Source organism: Myotis lucifugus, unplaced genomic scaffold, assembly GCF_000147115.1.
Source record: "Myotis lucifugus unplaced genomic scaffold, Myoluc2.0 scaffold_435, whole genome shotgun sequence".
Taxonomy (NCBI): domain Eukaryota; kingdom Metazoa; phylum Chordata; class Mammalia; order Chiroptera; family Vespertilionidae; genus Myotis; species Myotis lucifugus.
Window position 1 is genome coordinate 572385 of NW_005871483.1, and position 14481 is coordinate 586865.

At 49.8% G+C, this 14481-nt stretch overlaps 1 protein-coding gene and 1 long non-coding RNA gene across 2 annotated transcripts in view; one reads left to right on the forward strand and one right to left on the reverse strand.

The window, feature by feature from the left end:
* Positions 1 to 13120: 13120 nt before the first annotated feature.
* Positions 13121 to 14054, forward strand: LOC106699536. Its single transcript, XR_002826285.1, has 2 exons — positions 13121 to 13261; positions 13946 to 14054. It is a non-coding gene; the product is annotated as an uncharacterized LOC106699536 (long non-coding RNA).
* WFIKKN2 (WAP, follistatin/kazal, immunoglobulin, kunitz and netrin domain containing 2) overlaps positions 13734 to 14481 on the reverse strand; it is a 6310-nt gene continuing 5562 nt past the window's right edge. Inside the window, exon 3 of the mRNA XM_023744209.1 lies at positions 13734 to 14000. Coding sequence (XP_023599977.1) covers positions 13920 to 14000 — 81 coding nt within the window. The 3' untranslated portion in view covers positions 13734 to 13919. The remainder of the gene's footprint in view (positions 14001 to 14481) is intronic.

The window sequence follows — 14481 nt, forward strand, 5'->3', positions numbered from 1 at the left end:
TATTTAGATTTTAAATAATAGCACTTAATGTAAGTAAGAATATCAGATCTTAGGAGGTGTATATTGACAAAAATTATATATATATATGAAATTTCACCCTGGCTGATGTGGCTTGGTTGGTTGGAGTGTTTTCTCCATTCACCGAAAGGTTTTGGGTTCAATTCCCAGTCAGGGCACATGCCCAGATTGCGGGATCAACCAATGTTTCTCTCTTCCTTCCTTACTCTCTTTTAAAATCAATAAAAACATGTCCTTGGGTGAGGATTTAAAAAAAAAATCTTAGGGAAATTTCATATTGGTACATATGTTCACTTGGCGCTTGAAAAGGACTAAATTTTATTTTGATTGGTTTTAAGAAAATCATTTGACTTGAGCTTGAGAGCTTTATTTTTTTTTCTCTTTAAAGAATGAACAAAGGCGCTGTTTCCATGCTCGTTAGGAATGGAAGCTTTTTAAAAGGTGTTTTTTCTGACACACCTTAGAAAAGCTTACATCTTAGTCCCAAATCTTTTCCCCCCCATTTGCCATCACATTGTTGACGCTCTGTGTGGAGACTGTTTTGGTTGACAAGTTGATAAGTTACATCTTATTCGGTCTCTCCTATCTTTCTGACTTCAATAACTAGATACTTAGCAGCTTTGAAAAGGCCTTATCCTGATGTCCAAATTACTGCCTTATAGATGCATGGTTCATCGATGAGGGAAGAAGATGGTACTAAAAAGTAGCCCTGGGTTTAGAATATTCCTTTACTGCTCCTCTTTTCTACCTAAAATCAGGTGTCTTGTTCAGTCTTCTTTGAATAACTTGAACCTCTTAGATGGCAAATGTACCCCTTCAGTCAAAATGCCCCTTAAAGATAGTGACAGTATTTACATTGCTTCTTAGCTTCTGGAAGGTAAAGCTAAAGGTGCCCAGGGTTTTAAATAGTTTTCTAATGTGTGTGAGTGTTCATTCTCAAATAGGTGTCATGTACTGGCACTTTGAGAGACTTGTTAATCTAGCAAATCTTTAGGATTTAAGTTATTTTAAAATGTCACCAGCATAGAAAAAAGTATCTCTCTGGACAGACATAAGCTAATGAAGTAAAATGCTGATTGGAGAACTTCCTCCACACCCTTCCCCTACGCAAACAGAAAAGAGCATAGCATGCACATCAACTGTATATCCTCACGTGACTAGAATGCGTGCTTTTATCAGAAGCATGATAACAACCTGTAGTACAAGATCCGTTCAGAAAACAGCCTTATTTTTAAAAAATATGTTTTCATTCATTTCGGAGAGGGAGAGAGAAAAACATCAATGATGAGAAACACCATCCATCGGCTGCCTCCTGCACGCCCTCTACTGGGGATCGAGCCCGCAACCCGGGCATGTGCTATTCATGTAGTATGAACTCTAGCTGCCATGTTACTTTTCTAACCTAGCGTGCAGAAGCAGGGCTGACTTGGAACTCAAACTCAGGTAGTCTGGTTCCAAAGTTCATGCTCTTAAACTCTAGGCTTTGTTCCCTCCGATTAGCTGCTATTGTAATTTGAAGTCAGTGGAATAAAGACCGTTTTGATGTATTAGCCAAATGACTTATAGAATCTCCACAAGAGAGTTAATGAGAAGAGTCTGGTGGAAGGCGCTTAGCCATGCTCAGAAGTCATGATGTTTTCAGAGAGAGACTTCATATCTCTCGTGGTCATAAACTATAATCACAGGCCATCTGGAGGTATTTTTAGAAATCATTAACAATGCTCTAAGTTTGTTGATTTTCTGAATTCAATTGTGTAAATTCTCTCAATTTTATAACCACAGGATGACTCCCTCAGACTAAGGACTGCAGATGTAATGGCTCTATCACTTCTAAGTAAAATTGTCTACATTAGACCTGTAGCTATTTTTACATACATTCCTTACCTGTGTTTATCGATAAACACACTAAGGAAAGGCTACGTAAGTTACCAAAATAGTTTTCAACAGTGTGCTTCTAGTACTTATGATTTATTTTAAGTTACTTTAAAAAACTATCTTAAGCCCGGCCAGTGTGGCTCAGTGTAGAGTGTCAACCCATGAACCAGGAGGTACCGGTTTGGTTCCTGATCAGGGCACATGCCCTGGTTGGGGGCTGGATCTCCAGTAGCGGGTGGGCAGGAGGCAGCCAATCTGTGATTCTCATCATTGATGTTTCCCTCTTTCTCCCTCTCTCCCTTCCTTTATCTGAAACCAATAAAAACATATTTTTAAAAAGGATTATCTTAAGACACACCTTTGTAATTATATATGTACAGATGTTGTGCTAAATGATCTTTTTGTTTTTATTTTAAAACATTAATGAAACCAAATGATCTCTTGTTTCAAACTGGTTCTGAAAGCCTTTCTTGAAGAAATCAAAGTATATTTTAGTTTTAAATAAAAACTCACATTTTAGAAACTTAAGCTATTATGGATGAAACGTAAGCTATTATGGGTGAACTTACATTTCCTTTTAGTGTTGCTGTTAGTTTTGAACATGTTTAAATTTCACAGTAACCAGAAAAACCCATTTTAAAAATGGCTCAGAAGAATTTCTGGAGCTTCTCTATGAATTAAATCTTGTTATACTAAACTAGAGGCCCAGTGCACGAATTTGTGCACGGGTGGGGTTCCTCAGCCTGGCCAGTGATCGGGGCTGATCCAGGCTGTCTCGCCCAGTCCTGATCTGAGCCGATCAGGGCCGCCAGCCAGGGGGAAGGACTGTGGGAGGTTAGCTGTGGGAGTGCACTGACCACCAGGGGGCAGCTCCTGCATTGAGTGTCTGCCCCCTGGTGGTCAGTGCACATCATAGCAACCGGTCATTCGGTTGACCGGTTGTAATGGTCACTTAGGCTTTTATATATATAGATGCCTACTATTTAGATTTTGGATTAGTTAGAATTTGATTGGATCAAATATTAACGAACCCTTGGGTTTTTGGAGGTTTAGATTGGGCTAAAAGTCTTGTCATTAATGGTATTTGACTTGTAAATAATAAAGCACTACTAATCATTTCTCAATATTTGAGTTTTAAGATTTGTATTTTAAAAGACTTGCTACATATATATATTAGTAATCTGTAAGTGGAGATTTGAGATCACCTCACAATTAGTCAAACCTTAAAAGAAAACATTGAGCCAGGAGGCAGCCCATGTCTACAGGCTATTTGAAATTATGGGTCTAATTTCTTCTTTAAGCAAGTTAAGTCATTTGACTGAGATGGCTCAGTTTCTTCATCTGCAAAATGGGTATAGTGATCTCAATATACTTCCTCAGGGAACTAATCACCTTGCTATGAAGAGTTGTCATTGAATTAATGGAGCATGTTCTTAGGGGCTTACATATTTAGAAACCATGACGTTCAGAATTTTGTCCATGTTTGCTGCCCTTTGAAATCAGAAAAGTAAATGAAGAACATAACTGTTTATTATATCAACATTTCGCTGTCCAGTCTATTTTTTGCACCAGCAGAATTCAATACAAATTCTACAGTAATATCCTGGAAGCTACTCTATTCATGTTTCAGTAATAAATACCACTGAGTTTGTAATTCTAGTTTTGAGGTGCTGAGAGGGAAACCAGTGTTTCAGCATTCTTTTTCATGCAATCAGCAAATTGATTTAAACCCAGTATACGAGTTGATGCTCCTTGTGGGAGCAGCCAACAACGTTTGCTGAAGCGCCCATGCTGCTGTGAAAAGTATTGAAATGGTTGTTCCTATTTAAATGACACTGGCTCAGAAATAGGAGCCATTAAAATGCAGCTCTGGTGGTAGATGTGTCATATGGGTAATGGCGCTGGCTTTATTTTACTGCAGGTAGAAAAGAAGAGGAGGTTTGCTTTGCAGAAGGGAAAAACATTGAGGACTTGGAAGGAAAAACACATTCCGTCTGGCATTATGAGTACTTTACTTCACTGGTAAAATATGACCAGTGTGCAGAACAGAGAACAGGTGTAAAATATTTTTAGACAAACCTTGGCATATATTGTAGGTCGCATCCCTTCTGTATACACACTCCTGTAAGCATTTCAAAGATAATTGTGGAAAAACCACATTTATAGAAGAAGCTAGACATTGCGTTTATGGTGGTTGCTTTTTTTTTTTTTTTGTGCTGAGTGTTAAAGTCGAACATAAACTTCCTTCCCAGCCATGAGGTTGCAGCTATTTTTAAACACCGGTTCTCTGCGTGCCCTTCGACAGCTCTTCTCCTCCTCCCTGGTGCTGTTGAGAGCTGGGGGGCATGGAGCGTGAAGGCTGGGCCGTGATGTCCCCCTGCACCAGATTCAGATTTCAAACAGTTCCTTATTCCTTTCAGCTGGGAAGAAACGTGGCACGCATGGGCTCGGCGTGGCTACTGTTAGAAAGGAATACATACCAAGTACTATCAGTGTGGTTGGAGAAACAGAATCAGAGGACCCTACAAATGTTGCCCATTTTAGTCCAGAGTCCAGATGGCCTAGGACAGTGGTTCTCAACCTTCTGGCCCTTTAAATACAGTTCCTCATGTTGTGACCCAACCATAAAATTATTTTCGTTGCTACTTCATAACTGTAATGTTGCTACTGTTATGAATCATCATGTAAATATCTGATATGCAGGATGGTCTTAGGCGACCCCTGTGAAAGGGTCGTTCGACCGCCAAAGGGGTCGCGACCCACAGGTTGAGAACCGCTGGCCTAGAGGCCATAGGTTCAGTCGTTGCAGGCACAGTCCCTTTTCTGTTCTGAACTAAATGCCGGCACCCCGCCACCATCCATAAAGCCATTGCTAGTAAGGATGGAGGTTGGACTTTGGAGTTGTTTTGTAAGGAGCGGGGCCTGTACTCTTCTCACGCTGGTTCCATCCAGATCTGCCTACTTCCCTCAGAGCTCTTCTCCCAAAACAGGAGTCCTCCTTGTTGTGTAAACCACCTGCCGTTCCGAAGTTCCCTAGAGGCCTGGTGACTGGCTGTCAGCTCGCTCTGTGCTCTGTTTTGGGGAAACACGATGGGGATCCCTAAACCATTTCAACGCAACGCCTAAGGTAGCTGCAATCCCTGGGAAGCTTCCTGGCAGCAGAGGTGTCACCAGAGGCCCTTTAACTATAACGACTTTGAGAACAGCCCGGTGTTCACACCAGCTAGGAAGGGTTTTACCTGGGGAAATGGCCTCTTTCTGAATTTTACAAAAGATTGTAGGAAAGGAAGGAAACTTTTTCTTGGAACAAGGAGGCTCTTGTTCATCATCTGAACCACGAGAGTTAAAAGAACTTTCTAGGTTCAGTGTAGAAGGGATGAGGGTAGAGGGATGCAGGTGAGGCCTTATCACCCACCCCACCCCCCCCCCCCGCCCCCCCCCAGCCTCTGCCAGAGGAGAAGGTCAGGCAGCAGGTAAGAAAGGGGTTTCTTTCCTGAGGTCCCAGAAAGGAACAGTGAAGAGGGGTCCCCTGTCTACACTGCCTGGGGCTTGTCCTGGGGATCAGTTCTCCTCGATGGAGGCTTTGCGGTTGAGACCCAGAGAGTACCCCTTCCCAGGCGCACCACACTGTTCTGCTGGCTGCGTGTTTGCTCCCAACTGCGAAGGCGGGCAGGTGGCTGGCTGCCTATTGGGGTGACCGTGCCTATTGGGGTGACCGTGGTTTTCACTCTCACAAAGTCTCAGGGAGCCCAGAGGAGGCTCAATGATACGTATATCGTATTTACTATGCGCTTAGATATGGTCTAGACACATATTTTTAACTCAAATTTCCTAAGAACCTTCCAGAGGTTGTGCTGTTTCCCTCATTTACAAATAAAGAAATGGATGCAAACAGCCATATATATATATATATATATATATATATATATATATTTCAGAGAGGAAGAGAGAGGGAGAGAGGAAGAGAGAGGGAGAGAGAGATAGAAACAATAACGATGAGAGAGAATCATTGATTGGCTGCCTCCTGCATGCCCCCTGCTGGGACCGAGCCCACAACCCAGGCATGTGCCCTTGACTGGAATCAAACCCAGGACCCTTCAGTCCGCAGGCTGATGCTCTATCCACTGAGCCAAACCAGCTAGGGCGTGCAGACAGCTTCTGACAGAGTAATGGCCAACAGAGGCAGGATTGGAACTGTGGGATTCTGTTTCCAAAGTCCATGGTCCTTAACCATTCATTACCCTCTCCTTGGCGGCCTCAGTAGGAAAGAACCTATTGCTTATTGAGGAGAAGTGATCTAAAGTGCACTTTGTGCCAACGTTCCCTCCCCCGAATGCCCAGCATGGCCCTGAAAAGGGTGGTTTGCTCGGCAACGCCGGGCTCATTTTAATACCAGCCTCTGCCCGGCACAGGCAGGAAGGGGAAATTTGTTGCAAAAACACAGGGGAATCAGATCTCAGAGTTTGAGGGCCCTGTGCTTGTTTTATTTACCCACATCACTACTACTGTGTGGGGCACTCAGGTTCTTTGAGAAGATCTTTTTTTTTTAAATATATTTTGATTTTTTACAGAGAGGAAGGGAGAGGGATAGAGAGTCAGAAACATCGATGAGAGAGAAGCATCGATCAGCTGCCTCCTGCACACCCCCCACTGCGGATGTGCCCGCAACCAAGGTACATGCCCTTGACCGGAATCGAACCTGGGACCCTTCAGTCCCCAGGCCGACGCTCTATCCAGTGAGCCAAACCGGTCAGGGCCTTTGAGAAGATCTTGACATAACTGAACTCTTTTAGCAAAAGACAGGTTGACTTGTAGCTGGTCTGAAGTCAGATTCTCTACAGGACCCCAGTGATCTCAAACCCAGTGAGATATCATTTAAAACAATGCCTGTGTTCATTCACTCAACACGTTTATTGAGCCTGCATGGGGTTAGGGGCTGGTGGTGAGATAGATAAACCTTTAGGAGCTCACATTCTAGCAAAAGATAACACACCCGCCCCAGTCATCATAGACAGAGAATGTGAAGGTGTGAATAAAAGGGGTACAGATCACGCCCACCTGCGGGGTCTAGATGGGGGAGGAGTTATCAGGGCATAAAAAATGGGTCATCTGGGGAGCATGGGCGCCCTCCTTTTTTCATCTGATGTGGCCACAGTGGGAAGAACGTGGGCTGCTGGTGCCTGGGGGAAAAGGCAGAGGAAATCACAATTAGACGCTCTGCTGCCGGCCTGTCACTCCCAGGAGGGACTGCCTTTGACTTGGGCCATTTCGGTGTTTTCCGCGGCTCCAAGCTTTGTGGGGAACCATTGGGACAGAGGTGGTCTGGAACGTTTGTATTCATCTGACCCCAGGTGGGATGGAGAGGTCGGGTGAGAAGGCAAAGGGAAGACGTGGTGGTGGTGATGGAGGGGAACGGCTTGGGCCAGAGGGATGGCTCTGATTCCGTCGTTCAAGACCGAGTTTCAGGCTAATGCTTGTCCTAGAAACCTCCTCAGGCTAGAAGCTCCCTCTAGGGGTCACCTCATTTGGTTTCCTACCTTGAGAGACAAAACTTTTTGTTTTTTCAGTTATCAGGGTTCACAGCAGGGAGCACCCTTCCAGAAGTTGGTGTCGGTGGAATGTGTGTTTACAGCACCCACTCAGGACACCCCCAGATCACTCCCACGCGTCCCCTCTTCCCCTCCCCCACACCACACTCTAGACTTGGCCAAGGTAACAAGTCTTTTCAGAACTCAACTGTTCTGTTTACTAGTTTATTTTTATTTTGGGGGATGCTTAGAAATATCTTTCCATTTTGAGCATAACTCAGAGTGAGACTGGAGGGAAATCTATGCCAGAAATGAACAGCCCCAAATAACTTTTCCCCTGGGCCACTTCCCTTGGGCAGTGCCCTTCCCAGGGCTCCCATAAGTTTCCTTGGTGGCTGAGCCCTATGTCATCGACTGAAAATACTGCCACACGCTGGCCAAGCCCCTTCATGTGACCTGGGACCATTCAGAGAACATCACTTGCTTTGAAACAGAAAACACCAGCGTCTGATCCATGTCTCAACTTCACCAGCAGGGACGGAGGTCTAGGCTCCACCATTCCCCCTCCAGACTCCTTGGCAGCTGCCAAGAGCTCGGTAAGAATGTTCTATAGTAGTTACAGGGGCTTCATCAAGTCTCCAAATAAAATCACACGCAGTCACCCTGGGCAAGGAGGAACATGGGCTTTGGGGTCAGATTTTGAATTGAATCCCAAGCTCACCCTTGAACAGGGATGCCCTGTCAAACCTTCTCCGCCTCAGAGTTCCTATCTGGAAAGTCCTACTTGTCATGGTTAGTGTGAGGGTTATATAAGGTGCATCAAGCATTAAGTGCAATCCCCTTTCCCCGATGGAGTAACTGAACTCTCTACACTTCTGAGAGGGGCCTTAAAATCTCTATCTCTATATCTCTATCTCTATCTCTATCTCTATCTCTATCTCTTTCTCTATTCTATCTCTATCCCTATCATCTCTATCTCTCTCTATCTCTATCTCTTTCTCTATCTCTCTATCTCTATCATCTCTATCTCTATCTCTCTATCTCTCTATCTTTATCTCTATTTCTATCTCTATCTCTATCTATCTCTACCTGTGACTTAGACTGAAGGTCATGGTCTCACCATCCTTAGGGAAGCTGGCCTAGAACATGTCTTTTCAGAATCTCAGGCAGTAAAACTTTCTGGTGGGTTTAGCAGGGAAAAGGGAGGAAGCAAAATGGAGAGAAAACCACACTTCACTATCCTTAAACCTGTGCTGCAAGATAGCATACATGTGGTTAGATGCATGGGCTTGCGACCTGGGCTGGGTTTCCTGCTCGGCCAGGGACTTTGGGCAACATTTTCAATCTCTCTGAGCCTCTTCCATCATCTCTAAAATGGAGAGAATATTAAATGGAGGTGAATAATATAGACCTCATGGAGTTGTAACTATTCAATGAGATAATGTATGTTGAGCACATATTAGGTGATGTTAGCTATTAGTAATGGAAATTATGAACCCCGCCACCCGGATACCTCATTGGTAAAGGGCACTCCCCTTCTGTGAGGCCTGGCAGAGGGATGGGTCACCATCTGTGTACGTCTCACTGCTTCGCATCTGAGTTATTGGTCACACCAGGAGCCTAAGGCTTTCCCCCTTTTTTGTCTGTTTCCCCTGGAGGTGCGTTGAGATGAGGAATGGTGCTGGGATAAGGGGTCACCAGAGGACAATGATACCTCAGCGGAGCCTCTTCCTCCATGAGGCCTGCAGGGCTTGCCTCTTTCCTTCATCCCACACACATTCATCCAACGCCCTCTGTGGTCAGGCTGGGCATGCAGAGGCGACCAAAGCACATACTGGCTTGGCCTCCTGGAGGTCGCAGCCTGGGGTGGGAGATGGTGAAAGAGCAAAATCAGCTCGCAGAGGGTTGGGAGATGAACTTGGACGGTGTGTGTAGCATCTGACTCGGAGTTGTCAGCACTCGTGTCCCTTCCTCTCTTATGACCCCGGGTCCCTCTCCGGTTCCCGGTCACCCACGGGGAACGAAGACAAAACAGCCGCCCTCCTCCGACAGGACTGAACGCGTCCCGCACACCAAGGCAGAAAGCACGGGGTGGGGATGGGGACATGGTCACACCGTCAGGGCTCTGGCAGCTTCCGCAAGACCCGGAGGGCAAAAGCCACCCAAGCATCACCTCCCCCGACAGACATGCTTTGGGGCGGGGGGTCTGATCGGGAGGAGCTGGAGCCCGGGCCTGTGTTCTCCTCATCTGCGTGGGGCTGAGGGCGGCCAGGGTGTGGATGGCACAGATGCCAGAGTCCCGTGTCCCGGGGTAATCTGGGATGTGGACACTGAGGCTCCAACCGACCCTGAAATAGCAGTGCTGAGGGGCTCAGGAGCCAAAGAGGCGGGAAGGAAGGAGCGGGCTGGTCGGCTGGCCACCTGCCTGCCCGGCCCTCGCCCCCAGGAGGTGCCGGCGAGGGTTCCTCCTCCTCCTGACACAGCCTGAGAGGACTGTCACTCGACCTTGGGGCACATTCCAGAATGAGGCCACAGCCAAAAATAGGGCCCAGGAGCCTGCCACCTATCCTGCCTGCATTACTCACACCTCCCTGCAGGACTCCGCCTCCTTGGGGTGGTGGGAGGAGACGGAATCAGGAACCGGAGTTGGGAAAAGGAGGGGACCCCAGTGAAGCCCCTGCACGGCCTTGGGGTCGGACAGCACAGCACAGGCCCGGGCCCCAGGACCCATACCAGCTCTGTGAGCTGGGCCCACAGGCCTCCTGGCAGTGATGCGGGCCTGAGGTCAGTGCCCACACAGAGGAGGACATGACTTGGGGGGCAGAGTTTACAGAGCCGGGAGCAGCGAGGCTTCCCCAGGAGCTGTCTGGAAGGATGAGGAGGCACCAGGCTGATGTTTTGCTCAGGAATCTAGGGCGCGACGGCTTATGTGTGCGATAGAAATACCACGTCACGTGGCAAGGTCGTCAGACAGCCTGGGTGCTGAGTGTGCGGCTGACAGGAGGCGGGCTCTTTGGCGACTTTTGGATCCCCATGGGATTCCACACGGCCCAGCCCAGCCCAGTGTGTGTGTGTGTGTGTGTGTGTGTGTGTGTGAGACACGCTGGGAGAAACATCATAACATGAGCATTCAGAACTCTGAAGTCAGACTGCCTAGTTTCTGATCTTGGCTCTCTGCCCCTTAGCAGCTGGGCGATCCTGGGCAAGTTTCTTATCCTCCGAGCCTCAGTTTCCCCACCTACCAAATAGCCCCGCCTCAGACCGTTGTGATGGAGACGGCAAGACAGGATGTCCAGTCCCGTCACACAGTGAGTGCCCACTCCATGTTGATGTTATAACAGGACAGCTGGACACAGGGCGTTCTCCCAGGCGAAGGAAGTCACCGTGTGGCTGTGCATTCATTCTGTCCCTCCCGGGTGCCGCCCCGGGTCCCTGCTCTCTGGCCCCACTGTCCAGGGGGTGACATCAGAGTATGGAGCAGCTGGCCAGACAATGGAGCAAAGTGTCCTAGGCGGCTGCAGAGAACGAGGGTGGAAAAAGCCATGCTGTCCTGCCCCAGAGGCTCTGGGGCTGGTCTGGAGACAGCGGCGCCAGACCAGCCTCTGAAGAGGCAAACAGAGGGACTGGAACAGGGCAGGGAGGGGCACCGGGGACAACAGATGCGAGGAGGGGAGGAGTAAGTGTCCAAGGTAGACAGGGAAGCAGGTGAGCCTGGCCTTGGACCTGCAGGAGGGCTTCATCCCCCTATGTCCTGGGGCCCAGGCTGGGCAAGTCTCTCAGACTGGGAGACGGGTGGGGTGGCCTTCCAGGTTACCTGGTAACCAGGCCCTTTCCTGAACACCTACTGGATGCCAGTTCCTGTGTAAGGCCTCGCCGACAGAGGACAGAGACTTAGGCATGGTTTCAAGGGCAGAAAAATCAATGCCACGCAGTGGGTCCCGAGTTACAATCGATTCGAAATCAGCCCGTCCCTCAGTGCCCGTGTTCTCTGACTCCCAGCTCACCCACGGGGGGTGACGGTGTGGGTGTCCTCTGTGAGCAGCAGACGACGGTCTTTGAACCTGTGGAGCCCGAGCCCAGAAGGAGAAGGGGAGGCTGGGACCCTGGGCGCCTGCTCTTGGCCCGGGAGCCGCGGAGGGACCAGGGGCAGCCGTCGGTGCCGGGCTCCGTGTCCTAGGCTTTCCCGTTTGACGAAGTTAAAAGGGCCGAGCTCGCCAAGCCTCTAAAGAGCTCTGGCCGAACAGGTTTGGCTCAGTGGATAGAGCATTGGCCTGCGGACTCAGGGGTCCCAGGTTCGATTCTGGTCAAGGGCATGTGCCTTGGTTGCGGGCACATCCCCACTGGGGGACGTGCAGGAGGCAGCTGATCGATCTCTCTCATCGATGTCTCTGGCTCTCTATCCCTCTCCCTTCTTCTCTGTAAAAAATCAACAAAATATATTTTAAATAATGAAAATAATCTATAAAAAAATAAAATAAAGAGCTCTGACTCCCCTCTGTTTTACAGACGAGGAAACTGAGGCTCAGGGACGTGTCAGAGCCCAGAGTCCGACCGAGGGGTCTGACCACACAGGCTGGGCCTTCTCACTCTGCCAGGCTGGCGTTGGAGAGCGGCAGGGACCCCAAGCGGGGGGCAGCGGGTGGGCAGTGAGCCGGCCTGAGGCAGCCCTGCGATCGGACTCCCCTGAACCTCACATCTCCACCAGGTAGCCACAGGCTCAGCCCCCGTCGCTGTGCAGGTGTGGGGAGGCGACAGGTGCTGGCCTGTCCGCATTTACCCCTCAGGCTCTAAGGCCATGTGCGGTTTGTCCGGGCCCTCGGCCTAGCAGCATGTGCAGCAGAATGTCTCCAAGCCTCTGAGGGCAAGTGAGGCACTGAGTCCTCATCTCTCTAGGTCCCCAGCCTAACAGAGAGGGGCCGATGGCTGGTGCTCACACCATTTTTTTTTTGTTGTTTGCTAATCCTCACCCAAGGATGTTTTTTCAATTGATTTTTAGACAGAGTGGAAGGGAGGGGGAGAGACACATTGATTGGTTGCCTCCCACACCTGCCCTGACCAGGGCCAGGGATGAAGCCTGCGGCCTGAGGTACGTGCCCTTGATCAGAATCGAACCCAGGACCCTTCAGTCCCTGGTCAGTGCTCTATCCATTGAGCCACCCCAGCTAGGGCTCACACGACCTTGGTGGCTGCGTTTTATGCTCAGGATTTTCCCAGTGGCAATTGAGCAGCTCCCATCCTCTGGCCTCTCCTCTCTCTTGGGGAGCAGCTTATCTTCTCTGTCCTGACCCCCTACCGCAGGGAGTTACCGCTAGGGAGGGCCGGGCTGCGCTGGCTGGGCTGAGCCTGATTCCTCCTCAGGCCTGTGGACAGGGGACAGGTGTCTCTTGTGCTTAGCTGGCTCCCAGCCCGGGGGACAGACACGCTGTGGGGGGTGCCTGCCACAGGCTCCTGAACACACCTTCAGGGCAAGGAAGCAGCTGAGGCCAAAGGTGCTGCTGTCTCCGTCCTAGGAACTGAGCCGCGTGCTCTGAGCTCCCTGGGGCTTGGGGACCGGGCCTCGCCCTGAGGTCCCCTAGGGAGTCGCCGCTGGGCAGCTTGCCCTCCACGCCCCATTTCGGTTTCCTCCACCTGCCTTGGTCCGCCCGGCTGCCATGATGAGGCGAGGGGCTGATGTACAAACCAGAACACCTGGGCCTCCGCCCACACCCCAAACCAGAACACCTGCGCTGCCTCTGAGGTCTTCAGAAAGTCACCTGACCCTCAGAGCTACAGGGAGCAGCACCGTGGAGGAGGCTTGGAGTGCAAGGGGGGCCGATGTCAGCTGGTCTCTCCACCACCAGGTATGGTCCCCTGGCCAGATCCCTCCTGCACGGCCCCCAAGCAAATGACAGCGCCTCCCCCTACCCCGGGCCCCACGCACACATTAGCGCAAATGAATCACACAGGAAGGCCTGTTCATACTATGAGCTTTTAATTGGCTTCTTCCTCCTACGGCTGAGGAAGAAACGGAGGCCCCACAATGAGCTTCATCGGTTTTGGAGGGGCGTGTGCAGAACGAAGGGCTGCGGAGGGACTGGGGGGCAGCGGCAGAGCTGACAGGGGTTCCCGAATCCTTCACGTAGCGGCGGGTGGCTGGACCTGCACAGGAAGTCCAAAAACAAAATCTCCAGCAAGCTGCCGCATCTCACACAGCCTCCCTCTAGGCCCTGCAGCTCCCGAGGCCACCACCAGGTGGGAGCATTGAGCAGCATTCCTTCCCCTCCCCAGCCCGCCTCCCTCCTCCCTCCTCATTCCTCCACCAGCCCCCTTCCCTGCCTGCTTTTCCTCTTCCTTCATTTCTCCTCCTACCAAACCAGATCCTGGGGTTTCTACTGCTCTATTCCAAGGAAGCCAGTGGCAGATGAAAGCACCCTGTCAGATGGGACCCTTTGACATCTGGGAGGGCCGCCCGTGGGTCTGCTGCTGGCGGGACCCCCGGGATCTGGACACTGCGTTCAGTCACCGTGAGTTCTCTGTGGTCCTAGCACCTGGCACCCAGTAAATGTTCCGAAAATGTCTGTTGCGTCGGCCTGAACCAAACTGGATTAATAAATCAACAATCAATGACCAATCAATAAAGCCAAGGAGATGAAACACGAGAAACGTGTGTTCTGCTGGTGGCCTCAGAGACCGCAGGGCCAACCTGACTGACACGCAGGCTGACCAGCACCCAAGGCGCCTGCCAAGCAGCCTCCACTCCGGGAAGGTGTGTGCTGGGCTGGACCAGGCCCTCCCACTTCCCAAGACCCCGAACATGCAGTGGTCTCTGCTCATGGTGGTTGGGGGGGGGGGGGGGGGGGAAACTGTCAAAAAAGTGTCCACTGACCCTTGGCACCCCCTTCAATAACTGTTATGTGATATAGATATCATACATTCCTAATTTTAGTGACCCGCAATCCATGAATTTATTGGACTGAAGATGGGAGAATACGTAGGAAGCGCCACTAAACGCCTAAGAAATAGAACGAAGAGAGTCATATGGTGCTCGCATTATTTATTCTTTTTCATTTGTAACGAGTAA